The sequence below is a fragment of the Vipera ursinii genome, assembly GCF_947247035.1.
Source record: "Vipera ursinii genome assembly, chromosome: 4".
Taxonomy (NCBI): Eukaryota; Metazoa; Chordata; class Lepidosauria; order Squamata; family Viperidae; genus Vipera; species Vipera ursinii.
This window is the reverse complement of record NC_139514.1, coordinates 50123220-50144822: the sequence shown is the minus strand read 5'-3', so window position 1 is coordinate 50144822 and position 21603 is coordinate 50123220. Positions and strand designations below refer to the sequence as shown.

Genomic DNA, 21603 nt, shown 5'->3' with positions numbered 1-21603 from the left:
TTGATGATTTATATTTTTTAAGTTTTGATACAGTCTGTCACGGTCTGCTTTAATTTACATTTCTTGGAACAGGAAAGTGTACTTTAAGATGGCTCATTCAAAAGAATTATAATTACCATATTATTGAATTCTGGAAATAATCATTTGTATTAATTTTATAGAGTACAGAGCAGGTTGCTGCTTTTTGTCGCAGTCTTCGTGAAATGAATCCATCCGACTCCAGTGTTACTCTTCAGGAATCTACTGGACCTCAGCAATCCGTTACAAGACAGCTAACTGATGCGGATAAACTGCGCAAAGTTATTTGTGAACTTCTTGAAACAGAATGCACGTATGTCAAGGTAACACACAGTTATAGTATGTGTTAATTTGCATGTCAAGAAGTGTAGGCTAGAGTCACAAACCTGACCCGTTCCAGCATTCTACTAGAGTTAACCCATAATGCTCATGAGTATCATATCTGCTGTTCTCTTCCTCTAACCTGTTTTTCTAACTTTAGCTCAAGCAGAAGTAAGATAACATTGACTCTTTAAATGTCATATCTTCAAAGAAAAAAGACTGAGTCCTTTGCTATATCTCTTTCCTGTTCTCTCTTTCCTCTGCTGCCATCAGCTCTATGGAAAAGCCCTTTGGAGTACAATCGGAGTGTCTCTTTGTTAGCGGTAGAAAAATCAAAGCAGTTCACCATTTCCTCTCTTTAGAATTAGCCTTTGTTAGGTTTTCTGTCCTTTACTCTGCTAATAGATCTAAAGTTAGATGCATCCAGTGCAGTTGTGTTTATAATAACCAGATGATCAGGGTGTATTGGAGTAGAGTTAGCAGCTGCAGAAGAAAAGGGAGTAAGTTGCAGATCTCAAATATAAGACAAAAAAAGTTAAATACCACAGATATTCCTCATTTAAAAACAGAAATTGGGACTGGAGTTTCTGTTGCTAAGTGACAGTCATAAAGTATGATTTCCTATGACCATGCCACTGAGAAATTGCAGTTCTGATACTTTCCAGTTGTACTCCTTAAACGAATCCCATGCCATTATTAAATGCAACATCACATTTTGCAACCTCCTGACGGGTTTCCCCCTGACTTTCTTGTGGGAAGCTATCAGTCAAGGTTGCAAATGGCAGTCACATGACCGTGGGAGCTGTAATGCAGGCAGGTCAAACTGCCAGCCCGCGGGCCGGATGCATCATACTGAAACCGTACCCACCCATTGCCGGAAATGGGGAAATAGTCACGATACATTGCACGACATCATGTGACATCGCAAATTTGACATGCCTGCTGTAATGTCATAATCGGGAGCTGGTTGCCCAGCTCCCAGATTATAGCCATGTGACTGTGGCAACACTGCGATTGCAACTATGTGGGCCAGTCATAAATACTACTCATTCAGTGCTGTTGTAAGTTTGAATGGTTGCTAAATAAGTGGTCATTAAGCGGGAACCACTTGTGTTTCTTAATGCATATCAGGAATACATATTTCTCATGACAGATTTTTCCCTATGACTTGGCAAGTCCATAACACTAAGTTCAAAGTCCATCTTGCCCTAAAAATGTAAACACAAAGCCTCTAACCAACTAAACCAGAGGTCTTCAAACTCGGCCCTTTTATGACTCATGGACTTCAACTCCCAGAATTCCTCAGCCAGGTACACTGGCTGAGGAATTCTGGGAATTGAAGTCCATGAGTCATAAAAGGGCCGAGTTTGAAGACCCCTGACCTAAACTAAAGTTACCCTGCGGGTATGATGGGTGGCCAATAAATTTTATAAATAAATTATAGATAAATAAATATACTATTCCCTTTAAAACAATGGTATATACAGTTTTGAACTGGAAAAATATTGCCCATGGGTCTTGCTTTTATCATCTTTATTTAGTGGAGACAATTTTAAGACAACTAGTATAAATCTTGATAAGATTAATATAATATTGACTTTCTAAATCTACTTTAGTGTTTCCACAAAATGTACTTTACTGTGATAAATGCAATAAGTTAAATGCTTCAGCCTTCCCCAACTAGACATCTTCCAAGTTGGCTGGAAATTCTGGGAGTTGCAGTTCCAAAGTATTTAGTTTTACATTGGTGAAGGCTGATTTAAGGCCTTTAAGTCATGTTTTCAATAGTGATGCTTTTCCTTTTCACCTTTGATGACCCAGCATACTTTTAGGTCAGTATTTGTCATCTTATTTTTCAAATTATATAGATGAGTATTTGGGACATTATATCATGCAACATTGAATTAGGAATTAGATGCAGCAGGGAAAAGAACCTATGCATTAGATTAATGCTCCAATAAAGAAAATACAATGAGGATTCCACGACTAATCAAAGCAATATATTTTATCTAATAGAGAATTTATTTGACAGTAGCCAATAGATAGATCAAGAAAGTTCCAAACACAGCATTAATGTTGGATATTAAATGATTGAAAACCCTGCAGAGGCATTTGGAATTTGAAGTTTTTAAATTTTGCCATTGAAAACTCCTAAAACGATGGTCTTTCATTTTCAGGATTTAAATTGTCTAATGGAGAGATACTTGAAACCACTACAAAAAGAAATTTTCCTTACTCAGGAAGAGGTATAGTATCTATTGTTTGTTGGTCAAAATAATAATAAAAAAGGTACTATAGATTTATGTGTATACTTCTAAGTATTCTTTTAAAACAATGGCTAAGAAAGCCAAATGTGACTAACATAACACTTAAATGTTATTGTTTTTATGAAAAATATGATTTTTTAAAATTTTATGCCTTACCAGCTTGATGTTCTTTTTGGGAATCTGACTGAAATGGTGGCATTTCAAGTGGAGTTCTTGAAAACACTTGAAGATGGAGTAAGTTTGGTGCCAGATCTGGAAAAGCTTGAAAAAGTTGACCAGTTTAAAGTAAGCCTTTAATTGCAATTCTTTTACTAGTAATCAGAAATATTACCACAGTAGTCAAATGAACATTTTTTCACAGTTTTTGTGTTTTTGCAAATCATTTGCTAAGAAATAACTTTGATGAGAATGATATCTTAAAAAAATAAAATACATTAGTACTGAAAGAATAACGGATAATTGCGAAGCCTGTAAAGGCATACCTAATTATATATTTAATTCCATATGTCAATTTTTGATTAGGAAGAGTTAGCAGCAGAAACATTGCTGCCTAAAGTCCTAGTTCAGCAACCCTAACATATCATTGCCTACAAAATAATTCAGACAACGTCTCTGAATTATAATTGTAGCTTGAATGCTCACTGAAGCAGGAGAAAAGTAGTTAAAGTGCCTGCTGAAACAGTGGTGGTGAAAGCTATTAGCCTTTGACACTTGTTTTTTCTCCGTCAGGAATTGTCTATCATTTAAAATGAAGGAAAAGGTAACTAAACAAAAATAGTAAAAAATAGGCTGAAAAAACATCGGAGGCATTGAAAAATAGCATTAGGTATTACTGTAGGCAGTAATTTACAATAGGACAATGGGTACATATTCTATAATTCAATGTGATTATGATTTCAATGCAGTTGAATTCGTTTAGCTTTTAAAATGTTCATCTGATCTCAATAAGGTGACATGTTTGAATGATATTTGATCCCCAGGTATGGGTTTCTTGTAGGACTATGCATTAAATAAATAATAAGACCAGCTTAGCTGCAGTCATCACTTTCTTTGTGTAAGATTTTTAATCTGGGAGCTGATGCTTGTCACAATGCAGCCACCCAGAAAAGCTTCCTCTTTCCATGTAGAATTAAAATTCTCCCATGTGTGGGAATGAGCATGGCCAAAAATTCCATATCAATAATATAAAGATTAGTTTAATAAAGAGGGGACTTCCTAGTGACCCAATTCTATGCAATATTGCCTGATTTTAGCAACAGAATATATATCTTAGTGTTTGATTTGTATTTAATGTTTTAAGAGATCTCTCTTGCCCCTTGTCTCTTAGAATTTATAAACAAAAAACTTTGCTTTAGTAAATACGAAGTCAAAAGTTGTCAGTTACTAGTTGGAGAATATTTATATTCTTTTATGCTGTTAAGGTCAGCAGGCTGTCCCTCCCAAATCTATTTCAACATTCTAATTTATATATTCTTGATCCTAGAAAGTGTTGTTTTCCTTGGGTGGATCCTTCCTATATTATGCTGACCGTTTCAAGCTATATAGTGCCTTCTGTGCGAGCCACACAAAGGTTCCAAAAGTCCTAGTGAAAGGTAAGAGTGGGATATGCCCAACTTTTTCTGTCCCAGATAGTACAGTGTTTCTCAAAATACAGAATTGTCTCAGAGTGTGAAGATCTAAGTGATGTTGGAACTTCAAAAGACAAATGGGAAAGGGGAATTCTACTTTTCTGGAGAGTTGATGAGGCATCCTTTTGTCAATAGTTCTTTATTGCAAGCTTTAAGTGTAGTAGAGAGCTGTACTTCATGGCAGCTGAGCTATCTTCAGATTCTACACTTCGGCAAACATTACAGATTCATATAAGTAAGGTTATATTAGGTAAGGTTGGTTGAAAAATATTTTGAAATGGAAGACATTTCAGCTCTAGATCTTTTTAGCAATATGAAATGTGAGAGCCTGATTTCTTTTCTGTTGAAAAATATAAGGAAGAGAGTAAGTGTAACATAAATTTCTATGCACTATTCCTTCCCATATGATTATTAAACTACTAGTTGGTCTCTTTATATCATTCATACACAAGTGGTAGATCAAACTTAAACTACATCATTTTTGTGTTTTGAATGTCCAATGGCCATTTCTTCAATCTTATATAATGTACTCTGGAAAGATCACATTTTAAAGATGAAAGCTGGAATAAGTTTGATCTATAATTAGTATCTTCTGAGGGTATATCACAAAAAAATATCATCTTGAATGTTTTTATTTCAGTATGAACAATTACTCAAAATGCAGAAACAGTGACTCATTTTGACTCTGACTTGCGTGTGTAAGCCAAACCCTGTTTCATATATGAAATGAACTTGAAATTAAGGACTTCCTCAGTTGAAAACTCACACAATATCACACATAAAGTGAACATGGAGAGCATTTTACTCCAATGTGTTTTCAGTCTCAATGAATGGGACTGTCAATGCCTATCACGAGTTTTTTGTTTGTTTGTATGGATTATATTTATTAATATTTATCATATTAAAAATTGAAATTGATGCATCTGTGGCTTGACACAATTGTTTGATGGGATTTTAATGTATTATTTTCTAAGATATTCTAAGCTGGCAAATAATTTTGATTTTGTGGACCTCATAAGAGCTTCTCGGGTGGAGTACTCCTGGACATCCTAGGACCATAGTTTAAAAAATACTTCTCAATGCTATTTTGACAACCTCTTTAAAAAAAGAGAACAGTTAAAATAATATGGTAGAAATATTCTGTAATAGAGAGAGTAATTAAATTATTTCTTGAGATATCTTTTTTATTTTCAAAACACAGCTAAGACAGACACAGCATTTAAAGCATTCTTAGATGCCCAGAATCCCAGAAGACAACATTCATCAACATTAGAGTCTTACCTCATCAAACCAATCCAGAGGATACTGAAGTACCCTCTTCTGCTGAAAGAACTATTTACTCTCACGGATGCTGATAGTGAAGAACATTATCATCTTGATGGTAAACTATTATTCTAACTTCTCTTTCATTTGTACTTTTGGTTTTGCCATTGTTTCTGATAGTTTCTTAACACAGAAGAATGTATACACACACACACGCACACACACGTGCACACACACACACAGAGACAGATAGATAGATACAGATACAGATATAGAGATAGATATACAGTAGATAGATACAGATATAGATAGATACAGATAGATATATAAATATAGATATAGCTAGATAGCTAGATAGTCCTCGATGTACAACCATTCGTTTAGTGACCATTTGGAGTTACAAAAGCCCTGAAAAAAGTAGCTTTTAACTATTTTTGACACTTACAGACATTGCAACATCCTCGTGTTCACATGATCAAAATTCAGATGCTTGCCAAATGGCATCTATTTATAACAGTTGCAGTGTCCCGGGGTCATGTAATGACCTTTTTTGACCTTCTGACAAGCACAGTCAGTGAGGAAGCCAGCTTCACTTAACAACCATTTCCCAATGCTGCTAACATCAGATGTTCTTGCTTTGACAATATATGAAGATGCAGCCATTTTCCCCTTAACTTGTGTGTTACTTTTAGAGTTAGAATTAGATGATGCTGGGGGGGGGGGAGGAGAAAGAATGTGTATGGGAATTAGTTAGACCACAGGTCTGCAACCCACGGCTCCGGAGCCGCATGCGGCTCTTTTAGCCGTCTCCTGCGGCTCCCAGTCCTCTGCCATGTGCAGTCCAAAAAAAAAAAAGTGGGACTAAAAAAGTTCAACCAATCAATTCAAATATGCAGGGTAGGTGCATATCTTGTCTAGGCTCCACTCTTCAGTCAAACCCTGTTCTGCGCATGCGCGCATGTACGTGCATGTGTACACATTTTTTGCAGCTCCCAGTTTTTCCTTTTGTGAGGGAACTGGTTCTGAGTGGCTCTTTCACTGTTTCAGGTTGCTGACCCCTGAGTTAGACATAACAACATCATACTAGAGTGTTTTTCAAGGTTGTTTGAAATAAGAGATGATAAGAAATGTTGGGTTGGAGAACTGGAGGGAAGGTCTGCATTTCAAACTAATTAGAGAATGTGATTTATGACTGTTAATTAGAGGAGGGAATTGTGCTTTGATACTATATGTTTAGCAGAGGAGAATTCAGATTTTGGCTTCGACCATGTACGTGCAGATGCCATGCTACTTGAATAAAGATTCTTTAAGGTAAACAATGCCTCGAAGTTCTTTGAAGAGTTTCATCTTTCAGAACCGTGACACCATGTTACTAACTTAACAGTAATTCACTTAACAACACCTCTGTCAAGAAAAGTCATAAAATGGGGCAGAACTCATTTAACAACTTAATTAGCAACGGAAATTTTGGGCTCAGTTGTGCTCATAAATTGAGACAAGAATTTCATTAAGTCAGTGCAGTTGTAACACGAATCATGTGACTGAGCCCAATTTTAGAAACAGTTGTGCTGTGGTGGTTAAGCGAACCATGTTTGTTAAATGAATCCAGCTTTCCCAGTTAATTTTTTTTGTCAAGAAACTGACTGCAACCTACAAGGATGCTGTAGCTGGTCATAAATGCGGGTCAGTTGCTAAGCACCTACATTGTGATCACGTGACTGTGACTTGGTATGACCATCATAAGTGTGAGAACAGGATGGAAATAAGTTTTCCCAAGGCTGTTGTAACTTTGAACCATTGTTAATATCTGTAGCCCTTAGATTTTATGAGACTGTGGTTGAAAAGGCAGTTTGTTCACTTTAACTGCTGCTCTTTTGCTTGCTAGATGAGACTCTGGAGACATTTCCATTGAGTTGATGATCAGAACACTAAAAATGACTGAGCCAATAATGCAAGGGAAAATAAAGTTCTTGCTGACCAACATAGCATAATATAATATCATCAGCCTAGGACCATACTGAAGTGTTAAAATTACGATTTTAAGACTATTTCAGAGAAGAGCTTTCCACGTTTGGTAATATAATCAGGTCAACTCTGCTGCAATCTGTTTATATCTTTGCTTGCTTTCTAGTGGCCATAAAAACAATGAACAAGGTTGCTAGCCATATCAATGAAATGCAGAAAATCCATGAAGAATATGGAGCTGTGTTTGATCAGCTCATTGCGGAACAAACAGGAGATAAGAAAGAGGTACCCAGCTATGAAAATCCTCTCTCACAGTGATGTAAATAATGATGCTTACACCTTTCTTTGATTGTATTAGATATTGCCACCTGGATGTTGTAGGGAGCTGGGCTCATATATTATAAGGAAAGGGAAAATTAATTGGAAAGAATTCTCATTGTTACCATATACGTGTGTTGCTTAAATAAAAATCTCAGTATTAATATTTCGATGAAGATTCTCAGTCATCTAGGTAATTAGACTGAGGAAGTTACGTGGTTGAGCAGCAAAACATCTCAAGTTAACAAAAAGTAAGTCCAGTTGCCATGACTCAATTTTTAGACAACTCTACCCAGGTGACTGAGAGTCTTCACTGACATATTGCCACGCATTTTGGGGAAGAAACCCCGAATTTGATGCGTTCCAACAACACTCTGCCAAACTAAAATGCTCAGACTGAGGAAGCGGCTTGGATGAGCAGCAAAACCTGTCAACAAAAATAAATCCAGTTGCCATAACTTAATTTTCAGACTCGGTATTTTTTGCGTTTATTACTGCATGTGTAATCTCATTTCTTCAATCACGATAGGCATATTTAGGTCACATTGGTGAATATCTGCTTTGTGTGTTATACATAGTGTAGCAAAAAATTACACAGTGAAATAACTGGGTTTGGGGTTTAGTTTCCTTTTGATAGACATTCTATAAGGAAATGATATGATTAACAGCTAGAATTTTTTTAGGCACATTTGAAACAGTTTTAATACCTACGGCATAATGTACCTGGAAATTATTAGGACAATTGATTTAAAATTAAAAGGTATACAATAGGAAGCTGTTATTAATCTGCTTTTTTCTTTTGTTTGAAGAGATGATGCAAGAGAAAAAGCAAGACTTTCTTCCTTTGGCTTTTAGTCTTTTTTTATTTCCTTTTTTTGTTTTCTTTTTGTTCCCTTTTCATGTTTTATTTAGATAAATATTTAGATAATTTGGATAAAACATGAAAAAGGAACAAAAAGAAAAAGAAAAATGAAGAAAAGATTAGAGAAAAAAGGGAGAAAGGGAAAAAATTGGGAGTGTGTGTGTGTGTGTGTGTGTGTGTGTGTGTGTGTGTGTGTGTGAGCTCCTGGCCCATTCCTGCCATCTCACAAAGCAAAGCAGGACTGGTCCTGTTTACTTCTTCATTGGGAATCCAATGAAGCTGTTTCACATTCTGAAATGTATGAACTTAGCATACGACTGCAACACCCCAGAGCTGCTCTGTTCTTTCTTGAGACTTGTGCGGCCAAAGTCAGAGAATGCCGGGAAAAGGAGGCTCAAATTTATTTTTAGTCACTTTATTAAATAATGCCTTTTAAAAACTCTCCATTTTCTTTTGCATGGGCGTGTGACTGGCAGGTGGCAGATCTTTCTATGGGAGACTTGCTATTGCACACCACAGTCATCTGGCTTAATCCTCCTGCGTCACTTGGAAAGTGGAAGAAGGAACCTGAACTGGCAGCATTCGGTACGGGCTTCTTTTCAGAGAAAAAGCAAATGAGAGTGTTTCATATAAAAATTAAATAAAACATGCACATGTAATTCCCAATGACACCACTGAAGGGAGTGCTTGCGGGGGGGGGGAATATCAAGATGGCAATCACAACTGTTTAGCTCTCCCCCCCCCCCCCCGTTTTATGTGTGTCACAGCAAACAACCCTGTTTCTGGCACAAAATGTGTTAATATTTGCGGCAGATTGTCCGTTATGACATTGGATTTCAAAGCATCAAAATAATTCCTAGAGTCACAGGAAAGCTTGATTAAATATGCGAAAACATTGGAAAATAACTGAGCAAAATTTGACTTTGCAGTCAGGTATTTTAGGTCACTCCCTCCTCCTGTGGCATGCTTTATATTGGAAAGGATGAGAACCAAAACATATTAGATTGGGGGAAATCATTTTAAGCTGTTTTTTTAAATATGTTTTTAGAAGCAATTTTGGGCTTTGGAGTCTGTTTTTATGCCTTACAACAGACATGTCAAACACAAGGCCCGGGGGCCGGATCCGGCCTGCAAAGTGGTTTCATGTGGCCCGTGAAGCCATCCTGGAAACAGGGAGGGAATGGCCCCCACTGCCTTGGCCCTGGCCCAGAGACCCTCCTTCTGCCAGAGACCTTCAGATCTGTCCCACGCCTGCCCAGGCCCCCATAGGCACCCTTGATGTGAATGATGTAGAGCTGGCCACGCCCACCCAGTAGGCCATACGTATTCTAGCCATGCCCACCCAGTAGGCCACGCCCACCCGTCCCCCTGAGGGCAACCGCAATGCTGATGCGGCCCTCAATGAAATTGAGTTTGACACCCCTGCCTTACAAGCTTAGTAATATTGCAAAGCTCAGTAAGTCAGGAAATATAGAAAAGCCGTGAAATGTAAAATAAATGGCTGAAGGCAGTAGCTCTTATTTTTGCTTCCATCTTCAGAGTTCATCCTTCAGGGAGATTTGCTGAAATGCTGCTTGTATGTAAATGCTGATTTCGGTTCTTTCCATGCATAATGCTATATCAGAGAAATTCCCTGTGAAAAATCTAGGAGTGTGCATGATAATTTGTGTAATTTTTTGCACTATATAATTTTTAACTTTTTCTTCATAGTTTTGAAAAATCATTAAATGAAAGTTTTATATTTTAGAACATTTTTAATTGTTTATATGGACCATTTACAGGTACAAATATTAAATGATGCTTATTAAAGGGCTTACTCTAGAGAAATTGTGTTAAATGAATGAACTGATTCTGTTGGGAAGATCCTCAAATCCCAGTAAATATGTGATTACAATTTATAATTCTTTATCAATGAAATAAATGCTATTGTCTGTTAAAAACACTGAGCATTATTTTTTTGGCCAGAACGATAGATGTAGTTCTCTTCATTGGGCCATCATGTGTTTAGAAAATTATGCTCTTTCTTTTTGGCATATGAAGAAAACTACTATATTTCTCTAGGCCTTAACTTTTTGGGTGCAGAGGAAGAAACTTTGAACATTTTCCACAGAATTAGTAGCGGATATTTTTTCCTGGTTGTGCATTGGCAAACTGCTGACTTCCTATCTTTGGTTTCTTACCTTATAGTATTCAAAACTGCTGTGGTACTTGTATATAAAGAAGGAGTGAAACAGAAGAAAAAGTTGGTAAGTTTATCAACCGTAAATAACATTAAGCAACAAAAATAAAATTTCCTATTAGATAGATTGGGATAATTAGATAGGTCATTTTAGCAATAATTACACTAAACTATTTTTAGTTGTAAATTTAATGCTTGGAAAGAACAGTCAAAGTTTTCCTTTTTTAATAGAGTGATTTATTATTACTATTAGTTTGTTCAAAAGCAAACACCTCGGATATACCTATTCTGTTTCATTCTTTGTAACTAATTTCCTAATGTATGCTCATACAGATCTTAATCTCCTGTGCTTGAGATAGAATTGTATCTAATAGAACTGGAAAGAGCTATTAGGGCCACTCTATATGATAATCTAAATTTTTAAAATAGTAAAAATCCATGATATCAAATGATTCATAAATCTTCATCAATGATTTAGATGAGGGGATAGAGGGAGAACTCATCAAATTTGCAGATGACACCAAGCTGGCAGGAATAGCCAACACTCCAGAAGATAGGCTTAAGATACAGAAGGATCTTGACAGGCCTTAACATTGGGGTTTAACTAACAAAATGAAATTCAATGGTGAAAAAAGTAAGGTTCTCCATTTAGGGAAGAAAAACCAAATGCACAGGTACAGTATAGGTGGTACCTTGTTCAATAGTAGTAACTGTGAGAGGGATCTTGGAGGCCTAGTTGAAATCACTTAAATATGAGCCAGCAGTGTGCTGCAACTGCTAAAAAAGCCAACACAGTGTTAGGCTGCATTAACAGATGGATAGAAATAATAATAATAATAATAATAATAATAATAATAATAATAATAATAATAATAATAATAATAATATCAATATCAATATCAATATCTGGTGAAGAACAACCAATCACTTCTCTGGGCAATTGATACCTTTCTAACATCCAACCAGAATTTGGTGTTTTGTAAATTAAATATATTATTCTTTGCCCTGCTATTTGGGGTAATGCAGAATAGAACTTCACATTTTTAGATGGTTAACCTATGCTCCCCTCACCCAAAGTATTTTTATTTTTTTCATTGTCTCATCGTAGGATTTGATTTCTTCTAATTATGCCTGCTGACCTTTTCTGAACTTGTTCTAATATCTGTGAATTGTTCTTGAAATAGTTATAATGTTCTAAGAGAAGTTTGACCAAAGTAAAATAAAGTAAAATTGTGTCTTCCTATAATTATGAAAGTATAGTTCTGCTGATGTAAAAGCTGCACTTGCCTTTTTTTGCAGCGATAATACCCTGCCAACTTATATTTAATGCAGAAAACTTTTAGTTGTTTGCTGTGTCAGATATAATCATTATCAGTTCTCTAATTTCGGTACAAATATAATTCACAAGGCAATACTCTTGAAATGAAACAGAGATCTTCTATTATACCCCTGTGACATTTGGTATGATCTTAACCTTTTTTTCTGCCTGAGACAGAAAAAACCATTCAGGAAGATGATGATGATGATGATGATGATGATGATGATGATGATGATGATGATGATGATGATGATTATTATTATTATTATTATTATTATTAATTTTATTTGTATACCGATAATGGTTGCTGTGACAATCGAATTAAGGGAATAATGGAATGACAATATAAAGTTATTTTTTCATGAAATTATCATGAAATAATTTTCAGAAATTATCATGAGGGGATGAAACAATGAAGCAGCCCTTAAGGAAAGCTCCTATCAACTTCCTTAATTCCATTACTTTCGTTCACTGTGTATTGATCAAGATTGAAGGCTTTTGCAAATATTTTAAACATTTGATGTAAAATAAAGCAGTTTTCATAATACCATTAATAAGAATTGTTTTTCCCTACATAGGGTGGATCACATAGAGCTTCCATTTATGACGACTCAGACCCATTTCGTTTCCGACACATGATTCCCTTGGAAGCTTTGCAAGTTCGAGCATTGGCAAGTGCAGGTAGGGTTAAATGGTTTGTTTACGATTTTTTTCATTTGGTTACTGTACAACTTCTCTTTTGAAAAACTATATCCCAGGTAGTTACCAAACTACATGTTTGGTAAGTATATAATCCAGCAGGAAAGCCAATTTATCAAAATAAGAATTACAAAAAAAAAGATAGCAGAAAAAAATAGCAGGATGTCCCATTCAGATTATATTTGATAACAGTTTTAACTGCCCAAATGGGGTCTTTTATTTGGTAAATGTGGGTGTTAGCTCAAATTCTTGTTGGTTTCCTATTTCCTGAATTTCACCACAGGAACCTAAAGAGAGCAGGAATTGTGTAGCACGGTTGCTTTCACACTTTCTTCTTTTAAAGAGAGTTAAACTCTTAGTGATTGAACTGTACCAGCCTACTACTGGCCCTGCAGTACCAGCCTACTACTGGCCCTGCAGATAAGGCAGGGACAACCCCTTTTACAAGAAGGTAAGAGGCTGGAACTAAGCCTGCCAAATTTATGAACACAAAAGCAAATAGAGCAAAACAAGACACAAACCATGAAACAGGAACTATTCAAACGGTTGCCTGCAGCAAACCAGCCCTCCCACGCACTCCCCTTTTAAACAGTTCAGGGCGTGGCTTCTCTCTGCCTCCTTCCGAGGTGCCCCATTGCCTTCCTCTGTTTACTCCTGATTGACTGCCTCCTGCGTCGGGCGTCCTTGAACAGGGCCAGCTGTGGTTCATCTTCATCCACGCTGTCAGGCTCACACAGCTGGGTCTGCGTCGTAACCAGGTGGGAGGGGCCTGGCTGAGGGCTCTCATCAGCAAGCTCTCCAACCCCCTCAGCAACCTCTCCAACACCCCCCTCCTCCTCCTCTGAATCGTCCGACCCAAATTTCGAACCCACAGGCTGACCCTGAATCACAACATGAACATTTAACTTTACAATAATTCTGATAGTCAACAAAGTTACTTAAAGGAGTGGGGGGGGGCACCATTATTTTAGTGTTTGAACTAATGCTTGCTAAACACAGCTTCAGGGTGCTGTTTCTGCTGGTCCCCCCTTTCTTTGTTTACATTGCTTATTAGTATCCATAGCATCATTATTTCTAACTGGCCAGAAAACCTCTTTATCCCTCTCCCACAGCCCTTATCTCTTCTGGAATTTGCCTCAGTCACTATTTCTCAGCCTCCTTTACCCATGAGGGATAACAGGCCATTAGCAGGGTTAACATAGCCTTCCCAACGACTCTTGTTTATGCAGATACATTTAATCTTTAAAAATATAAAGGACGTTGAGTCTCACCTGTCAGATTATCCTTCTAACATGAAAATAGATTTGAAATTGTCCTTAATGCTCATGTAGTTCTTTTTGTCATGTCTTTCTTTCTCTCTGTATGTGTGTATGTATCTGCATCAGCTGACACAAATTCTGTTTTCTGATATAAAATTTGTAGTCTCAAAATATAGAGCAATTTGCAGATGCTTTTCAATTCCTAATATGTATTCCTAATATGAGTTGGTGATGTGCACTCCCTGTGGTGTGCCTGTAGGAGTTTTTAGATTCACTACTGAGAGTTTTAATTGTGATGAGAGCTGGATCAAGCAAGGAAACAGCAAGGTACCTTAATTAAGACACTGAAAGGTTTCATGGCCGATGAGATTGTAGTTTGTTTTCATGTTGTACCATGGGATGACATTGTAGGTATATGGACAATATTTTCTTTGGAAATACAACAGCATATATGTGTGTGTGTGTGTGTGTGTGTGTGTGTGTGTGTGTGTGTGTGTGTATGTATGTATGTGTGTGTATATATTTTTTTTTTGGCTATGGCTAATGGTAGCTCTTGCTCTACTTTTAGGACTCTGTTTAGATTTATGCTGAGCATAGAAGAATTCACTATTGTAGAGTTTCAGTAGATAATGTGAAAGTTGTCTATTCTTGCTTATATAAGCTTCCTTGACTTTACTTTTTAGATTTTCATTGTTTGGCTTTAAAGAAAATAGCATTGGTAATGGTATACTCAACTACAGCATAGGAGCAAAAATGTATTGACCAAATACAATGGCAGTTGCTTAAAAAGATCCCTTCAAATTGTTCACATTTGATTATTAACAAAATGGTTTGAATGGGGGTCATATACAGTCCACTCTGAAATGAACGGAGGATGTGCACGCAATGCTGCAACCGGCTGCAGCTCCTTATGGTGCTACAGAGGCAGAGACATCTTTGTGGAAGGAATATTGTTTACTTGGGAATGTTTGATTGTGATGGTTTTTAGAATCATTCACCACGTAAGAAAAGTCAGAGTGGAAAAAAAAGTAGTACCAGTATTGGACATTGCTAATGGGAAGATGCTTGATGTGATGGATTGCAACCATATTAAGAAGCTTTTACATGTTATGGTCATTCTGTGTATTCAGCATGACATGGAAATAATCCATCATTTCACATCAGCACTCCTGGGGCTATAATTCTTGAACCAATTAATCTTAGATATTTAGTTCACTAAGCTAATCATCATGTTGTTGTTAGCTGCGAAGTAGTGTCCGACCCATCGTGACCCTATGGACAACATTCCTCCAGGCCTTCCTGTCCTCTACCTTCTTCTGGAGTCCATTTAAGCTCACGCCTACTGCTTCAGTGACTCCATCCAGCCACATCATTCTCTGTCGTCCCCTTCTTCTCTTGCCCTCAATCTTTCCCAGCATTAGGCTCTTCTCCAGTGAGTCCTTCCTTCTCATTAGGTGGCCAAAGTATTTGAGTTTTAGCTTCAGGATCTGGCCTTCTAAAGAGCAGTCAGGGTTGATCTCCTCTAGGACTGACCGGTTTGATCGCCTTGCAGTCCAAGGGACTCGCAGGAGTCTTCTCCAGCACCACAGTTCAAAGGCCTCAATTCTTTGGCGCTCAGCCTTTTTTATGGTCCAACTTTCACAGCCATACATTGCAACTGGGAAGACCATAGCCTCGACTATACGCACTTTTGCTGACAGGGTGATGTCTCTGCTTTTTAGTGTGCTGTCTAGATTTGCCATGGCTTTCCTCCCGAGGAGCAAGCATCTTTTAAAAGCTAATCATCATAGCAGTCTTTAAATTTCTGATGAGATTGTTTTTGAAATCTACAGAATGCTTTCAGTAAATAAACCAAAATTATGTTTTTAAATTTCTCTTTCTCTTTCTCTAGACACGGAGACCAGTTCTGTCTGTGAGATAGTTCACGTGAAATCTGAGTCTGAAGGCAGGCCAGAGAGGTCATTCCATCTTTGTTGTAGGTAAGCAGTGATGGTTTGCAAAATTATATTACCATTTGCACTAGCTGACTCAGGAATTCTGGGAGTTGAAGTCCATGAGTCATAAAAGAGCCGAGGTTGCCTACCCCTGCACTAAATAAATAAGTGTCAATATTCTGCTGCCAGACCAGCATCTAACTGGTATGTGCTCTTTCTTTCTTCTTTTCAGTTCCTCAGAACACAGGAAAGATTTCCTGAAAGCTGTGCACTCAATTTTGCGTGACAAACACAGAAGACAACTTCTTAAAACTGAAAGTTTGCCCTCAGCACAGCACTATGTCCCATTTGGAGGAAAAAGGCTAAGTGCACTGAAAGGTGCAAGGCCAACTATGAACAGGACAGGTACTCCTGGTTAAAATTTGTTAAAGCACTCCAGAAAGGGGGGAGGGGGAAGGAGTTCAAGGAAGGATGATCCTACCCAATGCCCCACTCACTGATTACTTTGTCCTCTCACATTACGTACCTGGAACAGATTAGCCTTGAGAGAATTTATAAAACAAAACAAAGCAAAGCTCCGCCACACAAAGAATGCTTTTCCTCATTAATATTTTTATCCCACTTATTGTAGCTTCAGAAGTGTGTAATAAGATTGTATCTATTAATTAACTCCCATAGCAGCAGACTTACGGTATTTACTTGATGAATGTTGTGACGTGTGAAAGGAAACTGAATTCAAAAAACCCCACGTGTCCCTCCATAGGTCAGGATATCACATTAAATATCATCTGTCTGTATTTTGCCCCATCACTGCTACTTTTGCGTCTCTTCAAATGTCTGACATGCAGTGCTATTAAAGCCCTACTGAATTGCCTTATCTATTAAAGGTAAAGGTAAAGGTTCCCCCGCACATGCGTGCTAGTCGTTTCCGACTCTAGGGGCCGGTGCTCATCTCCGTTTCAAAGCCGAAGAGCCAGCGCTTGTCCGACGACATCTCTGTGGTCATGTGGCCGGCATGACTAGACGCCAAAGGCACACGGAACGCTGTTACCTTCCCACCATAGTGGTCCCTATTTTTCTACTTGCATTTTTACATGCTTTCGAACTGCTAGGTTGGCAGAAGCTGGGATGAGTAACAGGCGCTCACTCTGTTACGCGGCACTCGGGATTCGACCCACCAAACTGCCGACCATCTGATCGACAAGCTCAGCATCCTAACCCACTGAGCCACCGCGTCCCTGATGCCTTATCTATTAGCATATCTTAAAACCATGAAGTGAGAAGTAACAGAGGATGACTGAGCTCATGTGTTTCAGTTTCAGTGGTCCAGATGTTAAAGCTAACTGAGACAATTCTATCTATTGGAGGAAGAAAAAGTACTAGCTTCATTTTCCATTATAATATCTAAGTGGTTAACTACAGCATAGTTTAAAAATTACAAGGCTGATTTTAACCTTGTATGCAACTTCATTTGTCTGCATAGAAAATTTAGGTATAAAAAATTTCAATGATTATTATTTATTTCAGGCATACAGGTACACAGACACACATGCACACATACAGCACAAATAGATTTTAACACATTTACCACATTCAAAGCACTCATTTTTTAATTTATTTTGTATTTCTTATATAAATATACTTATATGTTGTTTTTCTAAACTGTCCATCTCCATCATGGAGATTTATTAGCCTTTCTTCATGTTTATCAATTCCCCAAGTCATATCTTGTCAGATTTTACTTGCTTCATTGGGGCATGATGGCTGAGTGGTTTAAATATGCTGAGCTTGTCAGCTGGAAAGCTGATATCCTGGGTGTAAGACCCGAGCACCGTGCAACGGGGTGAGCTCTTGTTACTTGCCCCAGCTCCTGCCCACCTAGCAGTTTGAAAGCATGCAAATGCAAGTAGATAAATAAGTAGCAATCTGTTGGGAAGGTAACAGCATTCCATGCACCTTTGGTGTATAGTCATGGTGGCCACATGACCATGGAAATGTCTTCAGACAAAGCTGGCTTCCTTGGCAAGAAACGGAAATAATCACCAGATATAATAGTGGAAACCTTTACCTTTACTTTTATTGTGGGAAAAAAAGAATGTAAAGGCTAATTTTTAAAATGTTCAAACTTCTCTGTATAAAAGCATCTGGGATTTTATTTTTGTGTGTGCGCAGTGTCCGCCCCAAGCAAGTCACTCGGGAGGAGAAGGCGCCGCCTAGCTCGAAACAGATTTACCATTGATTCAGATGCCGTCTTTGCCAACAGTCCTGAGAAAGAGATCCATCAGACATCCAACAACAAGGACACTGACCGCTGGGTAGAAGAGCAGTTTGATCTTGGTCAGTATGAAGAACAAGAGGACATAAAAGAAACAGATATTCTCAGTGATGAGGAGGACTGTTGTGAGCCTTTGAAGAGCACTGTGGTTGAAAAAGAACTCCAGGAGCAATTGCAGTCAGTCTCTATTACAAACAACCAATCATATCGGGGAAACAAAACACGGTACACTATGGGCTCACATGCATCCAGAATGGCTCAATTAAAGAAGCAAGCTGCTCTGTCTGGAATTAATGGTGGCCTGGAAGGCAATGGTGAAGAAATCATCTGGGTTCGCCGTCAAGACTTTGTACCATCAAGAAAACTAAACACGGAGCTTTAGATCCAATACTTTCTTGTTAGATGCTAGGTATAGGTGAACCCCAAATGTATCCTTTATATATTGTGGAGAACCATCCCTTAGAATGCATACTTGCACATATAGTAATGGCAGCTAAACTGGTTGAAACTACAGCCTCTTCTTTTTTCTCCTTTAAAATAGTATAAAAAGGAGAAGTGAAGTAAAATTTGAAAATGGAATGAGCTCGAGTCCTTCTCTATATAGTACCAAGGGCTTTATTTATTAAAAACAAATCAGGGGCTGCATAATATAATGGGCTGCATAGATATTGCTAAAAAACACAATGCTGTGGGTGTTTTTCTTGAAATATATGCGTGCAGCAAGTTAGCTTAAGTGATAGCACAACAGCAAATTAATTTTATATGTGATAAGTAAAATCATAGGTTCATCTTTAAAAAGTTGCAGCGAACAAGGAACAATTGTCCATGACTGCAGCAGATTTCACTCTTCAACTCAAAGCTGTTCACCTTTATCCAGCAAGGGCAATCTATTCTGCACATGGAATTTCCTTCTTTCTGAGGTACCACAAGTGGGAATGGTGTTGAATGGAGGGAATAACTTGCATTCAACACTCACGGACATAGAAGGGATGATCTGCACTGCACATGCACTGCTAACTAGGTGTTTGACATCACCACCCACTGAGTAGTCCAGTTGCTTATTTGCAGGAATTAGAACCGGCCTTCCCTTTCTTTTCTTCTTTAACAAGTTATAGCCTTTATAGTGCCAAACATCTCTAGTAGCTGAGGTAGCTGCATGCAGTAGCATTCACAAAGCTTCCTGTTGCGAAGTGAAAATCTCTTGATTTGGTGATGCAATGTGTATTTTAGGGATGTGTGAGGGAAAATCTGGAATTTATGTTGTGCTGAGTTCTTTTTGGTCTGTGCTTAGTTTAATGTCAATGTTGGAATTTCTAATTTTACATAAAAATATAACAATGCAAAATCTTTTTCCCCCAACTTTAGAGATCAAAATTCAACACTTGAAAATAGTTTTCTCTATGTTACCTAAAATGCAAAGGCACAAATGAATGGAGATTTGATGGTGTTAAACTGCAATTACTGAAAAGTAAGACTGACTTTCAAGTAGACATGCCAAGGACTGTGCTGTTCAGTTCCACGTTTGGGCTGTAAAACCACAAACTTTTCAGAAAGGGTTTGAAGGTGTTGGTTTTATAGTCTGAACTGCAAACTTTTATGGACAAAATCTCATTTCTGTAAAATATCAGTGGGCAGCTACACATATTTAAGACTGGAATTAAGTTAGCAATGTCAGCGAGCTGAACATCCAAGGAGGTTGAGTTAATCCCTGTTGTGATTTTGTTGCAGTTGGTAGGATTTCACCTTGGGTGAGTTTGATCCTCCCTGCCTGATCAAGTTAGGCTCAGGAAAAATTAAATATTTTATGGCCAGAAAAGCTGACCTCATCCATGTGAGATTAGTGTACATTATTACTTGATTCCCTCTCCACACTATTAAATAATACAATATACTAAACAGGCAACTTTCAATTACATTTAAAACTTCCTATTTAAACATCTACAACAGGGTACAAATCAAAGATTTCCAAATAATTTTTAAAGCACTTTTTTCTTTTTAAATATTTATATGGCTTCCCCATTTTAGTTTTGCTCTGCAAAAATGGGAGGATTTGGGGGTTTTTGTTTTTCAAGTGGGATTATTTTCAGACCTACTGATGTTTGACACATTAGTAGGTATATTAGAAATCTAAAATTTTGTAGTAGCTTTAGGGGATACTTTTGTATAATTAGCTATGGCTATGTTTGGTGACATGAACAGGAAATATTACCCAGTACCATCTGCTGTTTCATGTCCCAACCAGTATTGGAGTGTCACCTGTTTGATTCTCAGTGCACTATATTCAGTATTTTGATAGTTTTATTCTCTCAACTTTTACTATTTTTTAACCGTTTTATTAAAAAGCTTTCTAAGCCCTGTGTATCTCATCATATTAAAATTAAATCAGTTGTGTACCAACTTATTAGACATTACAATGCTTTTGCTGTCCCTAGTGGAATACAATAAGCCTGTGAAATGCTGGACGTCCTGTGCTTGGAGGGTGCCATTGTTCTTGTACATAATATAATGAACTGTCAATGTCAAAGGTTCTTATATATTTCTTTTATAAGCTAAAAGAAAGTCTATTTTTATGTTTTTAGGCATATGAATGGAACGTTGTAAATGCCTGTCAAATAAAATAATGCTGAAAAATGTTGGGGGAACATGTTCTTTTTTCTTATTTTATTTCAGTATAAAACATTTTAGTTATACTGGCTGGAGATTTGCAACAACAAGTTTATTGATTAGCCCTTGGGCCATATCAAAATACAAAGTTCCAGCAACAAACCGTCACCAAAACTAGATAAAAGCAATCCGAAATGGAATTTGATAAAATACAATTTAAAATGGAATTAAAATACAATTTAAGTTAAAATAGTAATAAAATGCAAATTTAAGATATAGATAAAATATGGAAACATTATATTTCGGAGTCGCCCTTACAATCTACCCCAATCAGTCCCACATATGCAGATCTTAACTGGATCATTTTGTTCAAATACTGTGCTACGTTGGATGTTATTTTCAAGTTCTGGCCGGACATAAGGTAAGTTATTTTGATATGGGGATCCCAATGGGTCATTCGTTTGGTATATAGACCAAGATACCTGTCTCTCACCCTCTTATACAAACAACAGTCAAATAGGATGTGAGCCAGGTCCTCTACCTCTGCCGCTCCGCAAATGCAGAGACGCTCATTGTACGGTATAGCATGAAATCTCCCATATCTGACCATTGTATCAAGCTGTTCGAATCTCGCTCTCGTAAATATCTCCCTAAGATGTTTTGGGAGTTGTAACTTCAAATAACTGTCCACTT

At 37.4% G+C, this 21603-nt stretch overlaps 1 protein-coding gene across 2 annotated transcripts in view; it reads left to right on the top strand.

Annotated features, from left to right (window-relative positions):
* Positions 1 to 20930, top strand: part of TIAM1 (TIAM Rac1 associated GEF 1) — a gene marked incomplete at its 5' end in the record, with an annotated part of 87774 nt that extends 66844 nt beyond the window's left edge. For both annotated transcript variants that reach the window (XM_083361810.1, XM_083361809.1), the window contains 12 exons: positions 162 to 341; positions 2517 to 2585; positions 2766 to 2891; positions 4090 to 4198; positions 5436 to 5615; positions 7629 to 7747; positions 9119 to 9227; positions 10830 to 10888; positions 12718 to 12820; positions 15989 to 16076; positions 16264 to 16436; positions 18204 to 20930. In XM_083361810.1, coding sequence (XP_083217936.1) covers positions 162 to 341; positions 2517 to 2585; positions 2766 to 2891; positions 4090 to 4198; positions 5436 to 5615; positions 7629 to 7747; positions 9119 to 9227; positions 10830 to 10888; positions 12718 to 12820; positions 15989 to 16076; positions 16264 to 16436; positions 18204 to 18688 — 1800 coding nt within the window. In that variant the 3' untranslated portion in view covers positions 18689 to 20930. The remainder of the gene's footprint in view (positions 1 to 161; positions 342 to 2516; positions 2586 to 2765; positions 2892 to 4089; positions 4199 to 5435; positions 5616 to 7628; positions 7748 to 9118; positions 9228 to 10829; positions 10889 to 12717; positions 12821 to 15988; positions 16077 to 16263; positions 16437 to 18203) is intronic.
* Positions 20931 to 21603: the final 673 nt, after the last annotated feature.